At 28.5% G+C, this 15,759-nt stretch overlaps 1 protein-coding gene across 1 annotated transcript; it reads left to right on the forward strand.

Annotated features, from left to right (window-relative positions):
- Positions 1-10,849: 10,849 nt before the first annotated feature.
- LOC106689937 (uncharacterized) lies at positions 10,850-15,421 on the forward strand. Its single transcript, XM_014435164.2, has 5 exons — positions 10,850-10,986; positions 12,891-13,026; positions 13,119-13,307; positions 14,901-15,009; positions 15,086-15,421. The coding sequence occupies exons 1-5, from the start codon at positions 10,926-10,928 to the stop codon at positions 15,326-15,328; spliced, it is 738 nt and encodes a 245-aa protein (XP_014290650.1). The 5' UTR covers positions 10,850-10,925; the 3' UTR covers positions 15,329-15,421.
- Positions 15,422-15,759: the final 338 nt, after the last annotated feature.

A 15,759-nucleotide genomic window follows, 5' to 3' on the forward strand; every position in this document is an offset into this window, starting at 1 on the left:
TGTTTTAAGGACTGTAATTCAAAAAATATGCAAGGCACAATGTAAAAAGGATTATTTAAAAATATTCTATCAATTGAAATTCCCTCCTTTATCATTTCACATACCATACTCTTTTGCTTAGCTTTTCAATTGTGTATATAAATACGAATATGACAAATTGTATAGATATATTCGTATTGATCAGAATATTGATTTTGCGTTTAATGTTTATTTAAAATAATATACAAAGGTAATATAATATAATAAAAAAATAAAATAAAATTCCCAAAGCGAAATAGAACAATGAAGGGCCTGGATGCCGATTAAGAATCCAAGTTAAAACCAGTAACACTGAACTTTCTCAATAACCAGCTTATTCAGTAAGATTTCTGATAGTTACCAGAAACCACTGGTTAATATTATTCAGTAAGATTTCTGATAGTTACCCGAAACCACAGGTTAATATTCAAATATTATTCATCAGTTTCATTTACTTGTAATTTGTTTTAATTACATTCGATTCTAATGTTAATTAATGCATTGCTTTACTTCATGTTTCTTAATTTTATACTATAAATTAAATGAAAAAAAAAAACTGAATAAATGGTATACATACACCTATTTGGAGGTTGTTTAGGGTGTCTAAATTTTTTTTTTACCTCTCATTCCTATTTCTCTTTGAAATTTAATTATTTTCTTAAAGTACCAATACATAGCCCTGGAATGCTAATTAAACAATAAATATTAATTAACAATTAAATAAACAACGTTCATGAAATTCTCAAGATTTTATCTCGGAAATTCATTCGTTCATTTATTTTTAATTGTTTACTTTGCTTAGGTTGTTTCGTTCGCCCTAAGAAGCAGTCTTTTTCTACAAGTGTCTGCTGTCAAAATTTTATTACAGATTCCGAATATGGTTCCTAACGTTGAGAAATTTTCAATTACATTTGAAAAAAGTTTATTGGAAAACTTATTGATAATCATCATCTCGACAACGGGTGGAGAAAGGCAGGTGAATTTGGTGGGAATGAACAATATTTTTGGTGAACAAATCCTCTTCAATTACATCCATTTCCTCTTGATATGCTCTCATCGTGTATAGAGATTGAAGATAAACAAGAAATTGAGGCAATGGAAATGAAACTATAGATAATAAAGGTATTATTATATTTTTCAATGAGAAAAGCCAATCTCCCATCTAATTATAGAAATAAAGGAACAAGATTTCTAAGAATTTATATCTAAACAAAAGTGTAAATAAAAATAAATATCTCGTACGAGCATCGAACAATTTCCACTTTGAATTTAAATTAATCCCAGTATGTTTCAACACAGTAATGTCTTATTATTTAGGATGGCAATACTTCTCTTGATTACATAATTCGTATGTAGGTAAGTGAATGGAAAAATCTGACTACTGACATAACAACCATGAAAACACAATAAACAGTTATTTTATCCGCTAGTAATGAGATTCGTTAATAATTTACATATATCAATACTAATAAGAGTTACTTATTTTTTAGCAATAAAATTATAGGTACTTTTGAGGAAGATATTTTAAAGATTAGCCATTTCTGCCTTATAAGGCTATTTCAAAAAAGATTTTTTATTTATTTTATTCAATACCAGATCGGCCAGGTGGGCCTTACATGGTTATTATAAGTTTTTTTTTTTAACAAATAGGGGAGTGTAGTATTGTGCAAATGACACCGCTAACTATTTACAACGTAATAAATATTGAAGGATTGTGAATAATAACGATGAATACTAAACAAAATATATATAATTAAAAAAATTAACTAAATAGATAAAAATAATAATTCTTAAGAAGATAGAAAAAAGTTAATAACAAAAGCAATGACATTTATAGATTTAATAAAATAAATAATGGGATAATAATACACTTGTAATGGGAAAATAAGGATTGAACCTAGCAAAAATTAATCAAAATTAAATAGGACTTTTTTAAAAACTGGTAAAAAAAATTTTGGCAAAATCAATGGTATAGAATTCTTAATCTCGGTCTATTTTGGTAAAAAAGTTAGCTGTAATATCCCAGGCATGTGTCAAAGTTACAAACTTGACAATGTAAATAAAAAAAAAAAAAAAATTACTTATTTAATCTACGTGTATCTAGACTAGGATATTACAGGAAAAAAAATAAATAAAAAACACATGGGCTCACAGATCATTTTACAGGGCTTAGTTTTTTTGTACTGGGATGTTAAAACTTGCACCTCATTTATATGTATTAATTAAATAAATAGATTAACACATCCTCATGGTATTTGAACAAAATGGCTTCAATATTTTATTTAGAAACTACTGTCAATAAATAAAAACCAAAAGCTCCATTCATCAGTAAATTATGATGCGGAATTTTCTTGCTTCAGGGTAACGAAAATGAAACTATTGGCTTGTGAAAGTTGTTTCTTTTCAGTAGATTTTTGAATTTATAAATCAATTAAAAGCCTGATAAAATCGTTGTCTTCTGATGTAGAACTTTTTAAAATCTGGTCTCACTATTGGTCGATCAACTCTAAATCACTTAGGACACAACAATACGTTGTTCTTGAAATCTAGTCTTTATTTAAAAAAAAAAAAATGTTTTTACTAGCATAATACTGCATTTTAAAATAAAACTCAGAACGATTTAATTTTTCCAGAAGATAGTAAATTCATCGCTTCCACATCAACTGTAGGGAGAGAAATACTTCATCCATGCTGCCCAAATTTATCGGGTTGCTACATTACACAGCATACTAATCAATCCGTGACTGGACAAATATAAGTTACATATTTTTACATGATATAATATAATACATAATAAATAAAAGTACGACGAATGGATCACCTATACCACCAACACATAATAGCTAAATTAATAATTAAATAGAAACTAACACGCATTATGGCAATAGGAAGAAGACCTGACCCTTCATTTTCAAAAAGGGATCTTCTAGAAGAGTTGTCACACTTAAAAATAATTTACTTAAAAGGACTTAACAAAAGAAAGAAGAGAAATACTTTATTCGTTCATGCTGCCCAAATACATCGGGTTGCTACATTACACTGCATACTAATCAATCCGTGACTGGTCAAATATAAGTTACATATTTTTACATGATATAATATAATACATAGATAACATTTTTTTTTTCTTCCACAGTTTTCTTTTACAATTAATACCAGTCTACAAATTAACTACAAGTTTTTCGATTTATTCCTTTTCTTTTTCTTTCCCTTCCATTTCACAACCCCTATTTCATTTGATCAACAAATTCCCCTATATAACAAATATTAAAATATTTAAAATAATAATAAATACGATTAGTGCCCAAGTATTTTTCACGGATAAGTGTTTACTCAAATTTAATCTGACCTCTCAAGTATTAGATTTCTTTTAACGTAAGAATCAATTCGCATTAGCGTGTAACAACTAAAAAATCTAAAACGTATAACTGTTTACTAATCAGAAAAAAAAAGGAAAACATACTCTTTATTATGTCAAACAAAATATGGGAAAAAGAAATGAGGGCGTCATGTATAGTGGCCATTTATGATTATTAAATATAATTACTTTTATAATTTGATTTTTCTTGGAAACTGTTTATGTGAGCGATAAATTTTAAGCAGTATAAATCGCCTTGATATATATGTCGCACTGCAGTAATAGTCAAGCTATTCGCATTGGCAAGAGTATACTAAGCCGTAGATCACAAATCTAGTTCACGTAAATCAATATTCAGGAGTGGATGAAACAATTGTTGTTTCATTCTTTGTTTGTTAGACCCTAATAGGTTAAGATTTCAGGCACTTATTAACAAAAAGGTTTCAAGTAAAATCAAATAAAGGTGTAAAGACAGTTGAAGATGTAACATAGGGTCCAGGTTTTTAGTATTTTGTTGATAGGTTTGTTTGGAGGATTTTAAGAACTTATTTATTTTTTATCATTTCATTATTGGATTATTTTTAGGAAATGATCGATTGTATAAACGACCAATTTCCACTTACCACTCGCTTATCGATTTCCCGAAGGGTCGTCACTGACATTCCAATAGGTATATGAACCTCAAGAATACATTTCTTATAGATCTGTCAGCGCAGTATACGATGATTTTGTCCTTATTTATTGTTATTTACAACTGTATACATATATACACATCAAGTAAATTTGCTGGTTGTTGCTAAATAAATAAATAAATAAATAAAGTAAATTTGCTGGTTGTTGCTAAGTAAAATTGCTGGTTGTCAAGTAAAATTGCTGGTAAATTGGTATCTGGTTCTGGCCAAATCGGCAACATAGGACATTGAGGTCCTGATGGATGATTTGATTTGTCATTAAGGATTTTGGTCTGTAAGGATTGGATTCGAGAGGAATTAGATGGTTTAGTTTGTCCTATTTTAAATAGGCTTAACAACAAAGTAGATTTGGTGAAAGTAGATAAACCAGCTGGTACAATTCTGATTTAAAACTGTATTGTATATATTAAAAATGTAAGAACGATAATAATAAATATACTTCATGCAATTTTTCAATTTCAGACGCTTTTTAAATATTCCTCGATTAAATTATCTTAAAGTCTCCTCTTTCTGTTTTAAACTGATATTTCAAAAGTGATATAGGACCGTCGCTCCCTGGGGGTCTTAGCGGGGCGGGTCCGGCGGGGAAGGATTGCCTTTTCTTTTTGTGTTATGATCTCCTCTTGTGAGATCGTGACATGTGGTACGGGACATCGACCAACCTACTCGCTATAATTTTCTGTTTAAAAAGTCAGATAAATAAAGCACTTGATAAATAATTTAAATATTCCCAATTGAAAATGTAGATTTTAAATAGCTATGAATTTTTTTTTAATTTACTTATTGTCAATTACAACTATATTTACATAAAAGTACATCTAGTAAATTTGATGTTAGAGTATAATGTATGATACAGGCTTGTAGAGAAACTATCCATTGGTAGCACTCTGATAGAATTTTTAAACTAGAAGGTCTCAGGCCCATCTTCTTTTCAGGCATCCAGGAATGTCAGGAATGGAAGAGTAAGCAAAGTTAGAAAATAGTGGATTTGGGTGGTTAGGAAGTTTATAATGGACTAGTTCGGGCTAGATCGGCTACATATGGAACATTAAAGTCTTTATGGATGATTTTATTTGTGACAAAGTAAGAAACATTGAGGATTTTACGAAGCATTTTGGATTTTAAGAAGTGGATGCGAGAAGAATTCGAAGATTTAGTGAAGCCCCAAAGTTCAACTCGGTATGTCCGGATCGACCATATTATAGTCATGTAGATCAGTTTTTGTTAATAGATTGGAGGTTTAGACTGTTGGTCTTGTAAGTGTTGTAATAGACGGAATCGATCTGTCTTTTCTCTCTCGGGTAGCGATAATATAAATTTGAATCGTCATTTTTTTTTTCTCTCTTTTGTTATAATTTTTTTGTTCACAATTTTTTTATTATATCTTTATCAACATTCACAACTGTAAATAGTAATACGTCGAGTAAATTTGGGGTAAGATCATAATGGCATGATACAGGTATGCAGAGAAACTACCCCCATTTTTTTCACATTGTTATTACACTAAAAATCTAAACAACACATGAAAATTTCAATCGGACGTGAATGGAAAAAAATCATATTATGGTGGTATGACATCGCTCAGATAAAATATATGATATATATTTATATATATTTTTTATTTTGTCAAATCCCTAAAAATAAAATACACTTACAATATTGAATCCTTAAGAGTCAGAGCCATCAATATACTCTTTGTAACATAAACAACAATTTTATGCGATAACGTATCTAAGGATTGAGTCTTAGATGTGGCGAAGTACATAGTGCGCTCTCCTGTTTACTAAGTTAGTTGTTAATGTATAAAGTATAAATTTTGAATCTATTTGAACTATAAGGTATTTACGTCTAATTTTTTCATATATTTTGTCAGGTCACCATAAAAATGTACCATTTAGGATTATGGGAGTATCACAATTTTTTATTTTAATTCATTAGTATTTTTTTTATCGCTCCTGTAACATATCTTACATAATGCTTATATTAGCATATAAATATTTTAAATTTACAATAGTCAAATATTGATTTCAAACTCTATTTCATTCTTCTGAATTTTTGTATATTAGATATATTACTATTTAGTACAAGAGCCCAAGAGAAGAGAAAAGGTAGTTATTTCACCCTAATTTTTGATTACTTAATTGAAACCTATGTATAATTACTAGTCAAAATTGATGAGTCTGCCAAGTATACTTGGTTACTATATTGTATACTGTTTTATACTTGGTTACCTATAGGTAGGGGGAATAAAAATAATAGGAAGGGGGAATATTTCAAAACGTTAAAAATAATTAATTCTTTATTCGGAGCTCTATACCTTTTAAACTACTAACAATAATAGAAAATCTAAGAGAGCATCATTTAAAGTAGAGTAAATGTGCTAAAATGTAAGCCCTAATGGAGCTATTTACGTTCAATAGTTCTCGAGAAATAGCTTTTTAAAAAGCGACATTTCATAAAAATGTTGTATGGAACGCACTGAAAGACCAGTAGTTAGTGAATTTATTTTTAAAAATCTATATCTCAAAAACCATTTGACGTACAGACGTCTGTTACTACTCAAATTAAATCTAGTTAATTGGGCTATGAAGTAGTTTATTTTCGTAGGAGTAGTAATTTTCATGAAATTTGCTAAAATAAATTTATTTATAGTTGTTCGGACAAATTTTCATTTGCCAAATTTATATGTGAATATCATAAAAACTAATACCCCTACGAACATAAGTAATTTTAATAAACTACTTTAGAGTAAGTTAAATTTCCTTTAGTTTGAGTGTTGGCTGACACATGTGCGTCTTTATGGGTCTAGAGATATATTTTTTTCAAAAATTCTACATTTTATACGAATAACTAGAAAATACCATTTTGTGAGTTTATTTTGTCAAATATCATAAAAAATACTACTCCTACAAAGATAAACATAATTAACTGTTTTATAGTCAATTTACGATCTTTAATTTGAGTACAGACAGACATCTGTACATCCAATGGTTTCTCAAATAAAGTTTTTCATAAATCAAACTTATTGTCCGAACAATTATAAATAAATTTATTTTAGCAAATATCATGAAAACTACAGCTCCTACGAAGGTAAAGGTTATAAACTATTTTATAGTACATTAAACTAGCTTTAATTTGAGTGCTAATCGACATATGTACGTCACAAAATTCGTGAGATATAGATTTCTCAAAATAAATTAACTAACTACTGATATTTCATTAGATTTTTATGAATTGTTGCTTTTAAAAGGCTATATCTCAAGAACTATTGGATGTAAATAGCTCTATTAGGGCTAATATTTCAGGAAATTTACTCTTCTTTAAATAATGTTCTTTTAGATTTTCTTGTGTTGTAGCTAGTTTTTAAGATATAGAGGTCCGAATGTACTGAAACTGCTGCCATTTTTTATTCCCCCTATCCATACTCGGCAGACTCATCAGTTTTGAGTAGTAATTATACATAGTTTTCATTAAAGTAATAAAAATTGGGGTGAAATAACTGCCTTTTAATCTTCCTGGCTCTTGTACTAATTCCTTTTTCTAGCTTTTTAAGATTTATTGATTTTTCAAGATTTTCTGGTTTATGAGAAAAAACTTCATCCAATAACCAAGTTATATTTTCATTGCTAATTACACAAAATTTAAAAATGTAAAAAAAGAACACAAAAATTACAATAAAAAAAGAGCATAAAAAATGGCAATAACAAAAGTGAAAAAGATCTTAAATAATTAGAATTCTAGAACTCAAGATTTAAACATTAAACATTTTATAAGAGCGTTGATGTTTACATTTCATTGTTGAAATAGATATATACATTTATTTATTATAATCTAAAAAATTCATAAGAATGAAAATCTTATGATGTGAATATATCCTTAACCAAGCATTAATGTACATACCTCCATAGGGAATTTTTTTTCTCTTAGTTTCAGATTCTCAGTTATTGTATTAGTAAACAATATGTTTATTGCTTACTAAAATCCTGTTTGGTGGCTTTGAAAATATTTGGGCCAAAAGCTACATTTAAAACTGATTGTTTTAAATTCTTTTTGACTAAAACAACGAAACACATATGAAATTATATTCAGCCAACTACTTTCTTTTTATAAAATGTTCAGGAAGCCCTGTCATAATTACAGAGTTTTAATCACGTCTGTGCAAAATGTACAAGACTGGATCAACACTAGAAATCTACAAGTTTTGGAAATTAGAAGTGTCATTTAGTTTTGGAGTTATACCTGTGGCCTGAAGTTTCAAATTGTACCTTCTGGCATTACACAGTATTTACATAGTATATACATACTTATAAAGATTACTCAATTTTCTTGTACATTTCGGATAATATGTCGGCTCTGAATCGCCGATTAAACAAATCAATCTTTTCAGATAGAATTTTATTTATCCTTGAGTGGAAGTCATCAAAAACATTTCCTAAACAAACGTAGTAGCTTACTAAAATGGCTATAAAACTCATGAACAAAGAGCCATAAATCAGATATTAACTAAGACAATTCAGTTAGAACAAAAACCCAAAAATATCATTTCTGAAAAAGAACATAACAATTGGCAATAAAAAAAGTGAAGAAGGTTTTGAATAATTAGAGTAATAATACTCAAGATTAAAACTTTCAACAACATTTTATGTGAATGTTAATGTTTACATTTCATTAATAAAGTTGTTAAAACATACATTAACAAACAATGAATAAATATAACTCTGTTTTATTGAACGATTAAAGAAGATAAGAAAACAATTATATTATGTTAACTATACTCTAAGCAACGCACATAGAACATACAACAGATTTAAAAATGCCATTTCTTTTTTCAGCAAAATGAATATTTGGGTTAATAATTAAACATGATTATCTCAATTATTACTTACTGCAGAATTCTGTACATTAGTTAGTTTTAAACCTAATTTATAAAATCAACTCTCTTTTCTTGGAGTTGTTTTTATTCCAGGCTTTGCTTTGGAGGTATTAAAATTTCGTGTTAAAGTTGGATAAATATGATCCATTTCATAGAAAATTCTAAAGTTATTACGTTCGCAGAAGTACTTGAGAAAGTTAGGAGGTTCTATAGGAGCTTAAAGAAATTTTAGGTGGTACAATTGTGTCCAAGTTACATCCCAAACTCCAAATATTAGGATTTTACGAAAGCTGTCCATCGAACTCTGTATGTTTAATGATACCAATACTTTTTAAATATCCTCGATTTTTTAATTTCATTTCTGATATTTTACTACGAGTAAAGAATTGCCTCCCAGAAATGTAACTATTTTTCTCCGTAAAGCATGTTTTTGTTTTTTTTCGTAACCTTCTTTATAATTAAATTTATAAAATACATACATACATATGCATAATAGAAATGAAAAATGTATACTAGCATACTACTGCCTAGGATTGCCTTGTGGCATTTTCTGGTTCATTGCAGGGTCAAATCAAGGTAGTCATAATCATGGAAGCCTTAATTATCTGACTTTTTAAACAGACAATTATAGCGAGAAACCCACTATTTTCTAACTTTGCTTCCTCTTCGATTCATGACAATCCTGGGTGCCTGAAAAGAAGATGGGCCTGAGACCTTATAGTTTAAAAATTCTATTAGAGTACTACCAATGTATAGTTTCTCTACAAGCCTGTATCATAACATTATACTCCAACATGAAATTTACTAGATGTACTTTTATGTATATATAGTTGTAATTGACAATAAGTAAATTTAAAAAAAATTCATAGGTAGATTTTCAATTAGCAATATTTAAATTATTTATCAAGTGATTTATTTATCTGACGTTATATAACAGAAAATTATAGCGAGTAGGTTGGTCGATGTACCGTACCACATATCAGAATCTCACAAGAGGAGATCATAACACAAAAAAAGGCAATCCTTCCCCGCCGGACCCGCACCGCTAAGATTCCCGGAGAACGACGGTCCTATATCACTTTCGAAATATTAGCTTAAACAGGAAGAGGAGACTTTAATATAGTGAAATCGAGCAATATTTAAAATGCGTCTGAAATTGAAAAGTGGCATGAAGTATATTTATTATTATTGTTCTTACATTTTTAAATTCAATTAAATTTTAAATCAGAATTGTGCCAGCTGGACCCTGTTTCATAATAAAGTACAAACTAAGACAATTAGTCTTGTCGATTTAACTTAATAAAATTACACTGGCTTGTACAATAGTTACGTGTGCTTTAGTACTTCTTAACTCCTGTAATATCACTAACAATCCTCCCTATTATGAAAAAATAAGTATTAGTGTAATTACCACGTTGTTTCTATACTTGTATTTTGAACTAATACTTTTAGCTTTTATTATGAAACAGGATGGGCCTGGGGGTTTATCTACTTCGTACAACCCCTCACGATAGCCGAGCGATCTAAACCGTAAAGCATTGAGTTTTGATTTATTATTTCGTTGTAAAAAAAACAAAACATTATTTTTGAGTAGAGAATTAGATTAAAGCTGTTAATTTGGTAATTTTATTATTACTCATCTTCCTTCGTTCTTCTTGGTTTTATGATTTATAACAAGTTGAACTCTAAATATTAAAATATATATAACCACATAGATAATATTTTAAAAAATGAATGAGAATAATTTTATTAATGTAATATGATTACACATGAACTGAAAAAGAGAGGTGCATTGCTGATATTTCACGTGAAAGAAAATACATCTATGACGTTATTAAAAAATCTTCATCTTTAATTATATTAACTATTTACGAAATAACAATTAATTCATATCTAAAATGTTATGAGATAGCCAGAAGAGTCCAAGATAAGAACCAGTTTATAAGCCGTATGCTCTGACATCTTCTGCACTTTCAGGTCCAACATGAAGGCTTTCCTGGCGCTCTTTCTCTTCGTAGCCGTAGCATCGGCTGCTGAACTCTATGGTAAGCTTAACAGTTATCATTCGTGACAATATAACTTTTTATTATTTTTTTTAGTTATTAATAAGCCGAATATTATTACATCTTTGATTATTATTTTGAAATAATTCTATTTAAAAAAAAAATGAATTAACATTTTTGGATCAAAATTATTATGTTTATTTCTTGTTAGGTATAATGATTCTGAAATACTCCATACATATCTTCTGTCTTTATAAAAAAACTGCAATATGAGCAAATAAAATGTCTAATTAGCCGGCATTTAGTGCAAATTGGCGAACGGTAATATCCAGGATCATCCTGGGAGGACCTTTGCCAGATCTAGAAAAATCGATCCAGTAGTCTTGTAGAAAAACTGGCCACAACGAATGGAAGAAATTTTTATTTTTTCGATTTTTGAATTATGCCCATTTTGAAATGCATATACATATGCAGAAAAGCTGGGAATTTGTGTATGATATACTTATTTATTCAGTTGCTATAGGCGAAAGTCAACTCTGTGGTTTCGAGAGCTCTCTTTGATCCACCCAGCCTCTAAAAAGAGAGTACCATTAATTGGGGATAAATCTGGTGATTAAAGGTGATGTTGAAAAAAAACAACACTTCCTTGTATAAATGCTGGTCAAAAAACAGTCCTTACTCACAGAGTACTAAACCCTTGATACTTCAGGAGTTGTAGCGATTCACCTTATTATTGTTATGTATAGGTTAAATAATTAAAATCAAAGTTTAATTTTTTTTATTATTATAAATTGGCGGGATATAGGTAAGACCAGTCATTATTTTGAATCAAATTTGGCTATGGTTATCCGTGGAACACCTCCGTGTTCTTAAACCTCTTTGGTGGAAATCGATTTTTTTTAAAATTTTGTATATTTTGAAATGCAAATACTCAAATTTGGATTTGAGTTAAACTTTTTTTTATATTTATTTTAAACAACTTTAATTAGGTTTTTTCTAGTAGGATCCGTTTTTTTTTTTTTTTTTTTGGTGGGTTTTGAGGATACAACTATATTTAGGCGACGTTTCGCAACTTTATTGTTTGCAGATTTAGAACAAATAATTTTTTCAAATAATTATTGTAAAACTACATTTACATAGTATAATTTAAGATTAATAACTATTATAATTAAAACATTACTTCATAGACAATTGTAAGTAATGCTTAGATTGTCATTTTTTAATTGTAATAGTTATTTATCTTAAATTATACTATGTACATGTAATTTTACAATAATTAGTTGAAGAAATTATTTGCTCTAAAAAACTATTTTTTTAATTGTATGGCATAACGATGCAAACGATAAAGTTGCGAAACGTCGCCTAAATATACAGTTGTATTATTAACAGATCCTCAAGACATACAACAATATATATCTAGAAGTCAAGAAACAAGTTATCAATAAATTATATATATGCTGCTTTCTTTTTCAGTTTAGATTAAAATGGTGGACATTCCTATTATTCTTAGCGTAAATCTAAGCATAGCGGGCCTGGTTATTTTGGAAATTCTGCTTTAAGGGAAAGTACAATTATGCAACCCCCTTCCCCTGCATACAACCCATAGAAACAATTTTTTCCTTATTCTCTATTTTTTTTAATCTTCAAGAAAACACGTGGATTGTCACTTTTTTTATTTTAATCTATGGTTTATTTCACTAAAAAAGTTAGTATGAACTTGATTTACAATAAGTTATGATATCTTTATAAATTGTAAAAAAAGATTTTTAAAATCGTTTTAATGATATTTATTATTTATTAACAATATTGCTACGGTTGATTAATTAAAAAATAAACCGTAGCAATATTGTTAATAAATAATATTGCTACGGTTGATTAATTAAAAAATAAACCAAAATTAGATCAATTTTAATTTCTATATTAATTCTTATTTTTGTCTTTTTTAGAAGTGAGACTTCTCGGTAACCACCTTGAAGATCTAGTGACTGAGACCCTTGAATATGTGAGATTTTTGTTGAAAAAACATGACCCCTACGTCCTACCTAACATGCCAGATCAGCACTTGCAAGACACGGACATTGAGTATGTTTTTGTTTTTGTTAATTATATGATTTCAATTTGCATAATATACCATGGAATTGAATTTTTTTTTTATTGAATTTTTTCGATTTCAGCTTTGTACTCTCCGCAAGTGACATGGGATTGTCTAATGCCGCTGGTTTCACAATTGATAACATCAAGGTGAACCCTCTTACTTTGAAAGCTAGCTTCCAAGTTACCATCCCTAGCGGCCACGTTGCAGGTAACTACAAGATCTCTGGTACTGGATGGGGCAAGAAAGTCGAAGGTTCCGGTGCATTGACGTAAGTGTACTTACATTGCATACGATTTTTAAATGTTTCAAAGTAAATTGTTATTTTAGCCCTTAATTTGGAAAGGATGTAAATTACGGATTAAAAAAAATTGTAAATAAGTTGAATTTGGAGTTTTAAAAATTTGGTAATTTTCATACTGACTGTACTACTTAATGTGTATCCGATTTTACAACGAATAAGTGGTGGGTAGACGAAACTTACATAATATACGTTATAAAAGCTTTATCTATAAAATTATTGATGCTAAAATTATTAAATGTTGAAACAAACTATAATACTGAATAGATGTACTGACTAATATAAAGTAAGTTATTAAATATTGATACTGACTAAAATATACTTAATACAATATTGATATTAAAGTTATTGAAATAAGTTAACAAAAAAATAAATAATTAAAATAAAACAAACAATAAGAAACTCAACACATTTTTATTAAAAGTAAAAAAAAAAATTGGTTTGTACATATTTTGTTTGTAATTAACATGAATTGATAGATATATTAGTTTTATTTATCATTACTTTATTAATCGATGAATAAATTAAACTTTTTTTTTATAATTAATACGATTCTATCATCTTATAAATTAAACCAAATAAATACGCTCAAACCATCAGCTGAATTAGAAAGTGCATCCTTCTGGATAATGAAGGTAAAATATAATTTATATTCATAAGTTCCCGAGATAATTTTTTTTTTAAAATAACGAAAAATTAATTAACTTTAGCAAATATCATGAAAACTACTACTGATAGGAATACACATGTATGTTAGCTCTGATGTCAACTGAGAAGCTGCAACAAGACTAGAAGTAGAAACTGCTACTAAATTATATTCGCTAAAATAAATTTGAAAATAATTATTTCTCTCTGTTTGGAAAAAATTAAATGTACTTTACCTCAAGAATTATTAGATGTAAAGATCCCTATTAAGACCCCGATAATAAATTTGATAACGCTTGTCTTTACAGGACCAGCAGTTTCTATCATAGTTGCCAAAATTTATTCATAAAATATTGATTTCTCATTATGTGAAAATAAATATTATCTTTTGAGAAACTGTATCTCGAAAATTATTGAATATATAGGTGCTCTATTATAGTTTATATTTTTGACAATTTACTCTACTTTAAATAATGTGTTTTGAATTTTTTTAGTGTTGTAAGTAGTTCTAAGGATATGCAGCTCCGATTGTAATTTTTTAGACTGATGTCAAGTAAATCAATTAATTTTTTTTTTCAAACGAGTGTTGTTTTTATTACAATACACAAGGACGATAATTTATATCGAACGAAATTCAGAGAATAAATTATAAATGTTCATTAAACTTCACCAGAGATTGTCACAATTTTCAATACAAACCATTAAATTAAACAATTTTCAATGGCAATAACGTGTCGAAAACTGGTATAGGTTTGGCTAACATTTCTGAGGAGATATGTGAAAGATGAAAGAACCAAAATAGAAATGCTAAATTAAAAATAAAAATAATAGAAGACCATATCTTGCACAACAGTTACACTAGTGGACTATTTACTCTAGTTATTTTTTAAATTTATTTCTATTGTAATTTTTGAACAGGGGTGATCTTACAAACTTTGTCCAGTCTGGCAACCTACAGCTTGGTGTAGTGGACCACTCTATCCAAGTGAAAGATCTTTCTTTGGACTACTCCATCGGAGATTTGAAAGTAAGGCAAATGCAATAGTTTTATTGAATTTTTTTTATATCAACATATCTCAATATTTATTTCTTGACCAATGCAGATAGCCGTTGATGGTCTGGAAATCGAAGGTATGACCAAGGATGAAGTCAACGATCTTCTAAACAAGCAGCTCTTGAACAACCTTAAGAACAACAAGGCCTTCGTCGTAGAGCACGCCGCAGCTCAGGTCAAAACCATCGCAAACAAGATCCTCCACGGTCACACATTGGCCGAAGTCATTGCTTACGTTGAAAAATTGGTGGCTTCTACCCCTGATCCACCACCATTTACATTTTCCCCCTAATTTGGACACATTGAATATTTATTTTTTAAAATATAAATGGATAAATAAATAAATGGATCATTAAAAAAATAAAAAAAGTATGATTATAAATAATTGATATATTTGACTAAAAATGTACCTACTATTGTATTCACTATGGTGTAGAGATAACTATACTACAGATATAATAATATAAAGATAAAACTATAGCTTTATTTATAATATAGTTTAGAAATAACTGTTACATAGTGACACCCTATGTATATATATATATATATTGGAAAAAAAAAATTTAATTTATGAAAAACTTTACCTCAAGAATTATTAGATGAAAAGATCCCTATTAGGACCCGGATAATAAATTTGATAACGATATATATATGCATACTAGTGTGTCACTATCTAACAGTTATTTCTAAATTATATTATAAATAAAGCTATAGTTTTATCTT

The sequence above is a fragment of the Halyomorpha halys genome, unplaced genomic scaffold (assembly GCF_000696795.3).
Source record: "Halyomorpha halys isolate HHAL.00 unplaced genomic scaffold, Hhal_1.1 Scaffold1526.1, whole genome shotgun sequence".
NCBI lineage: Eukaryota > Metazoa > Arthropoda > Insecta > Hemiptera > Pentatomidae > Halyomorpha > Halyomorpha halys.

Excerpts from the sequence above, each read along its gene's own strand:
- LOC106689937 (XM_014435164.2), top strand. The coding sequence starts at position 10,926 with ATGAAGGCTTTCCTGGCGCTCTTTCTCTTCGTAGCCGTAGCATCGGCT. Across the intron at positions 13,027-13,118 it reads TTGCAAGACACGGACATTGA|CTTTGTACTCTCCGCAAGTG; the intron begins GTATGTTTTTGT and ends TTTCGATTTCAG. Across the intron at positions 13,308-14,900 it reads GAAGGTTCCGGTGCATTGAC|GGGTGATCTTACAAACTTTG; the intron begins GTAAGTGTACTT and ends ATTTTTGAACAG.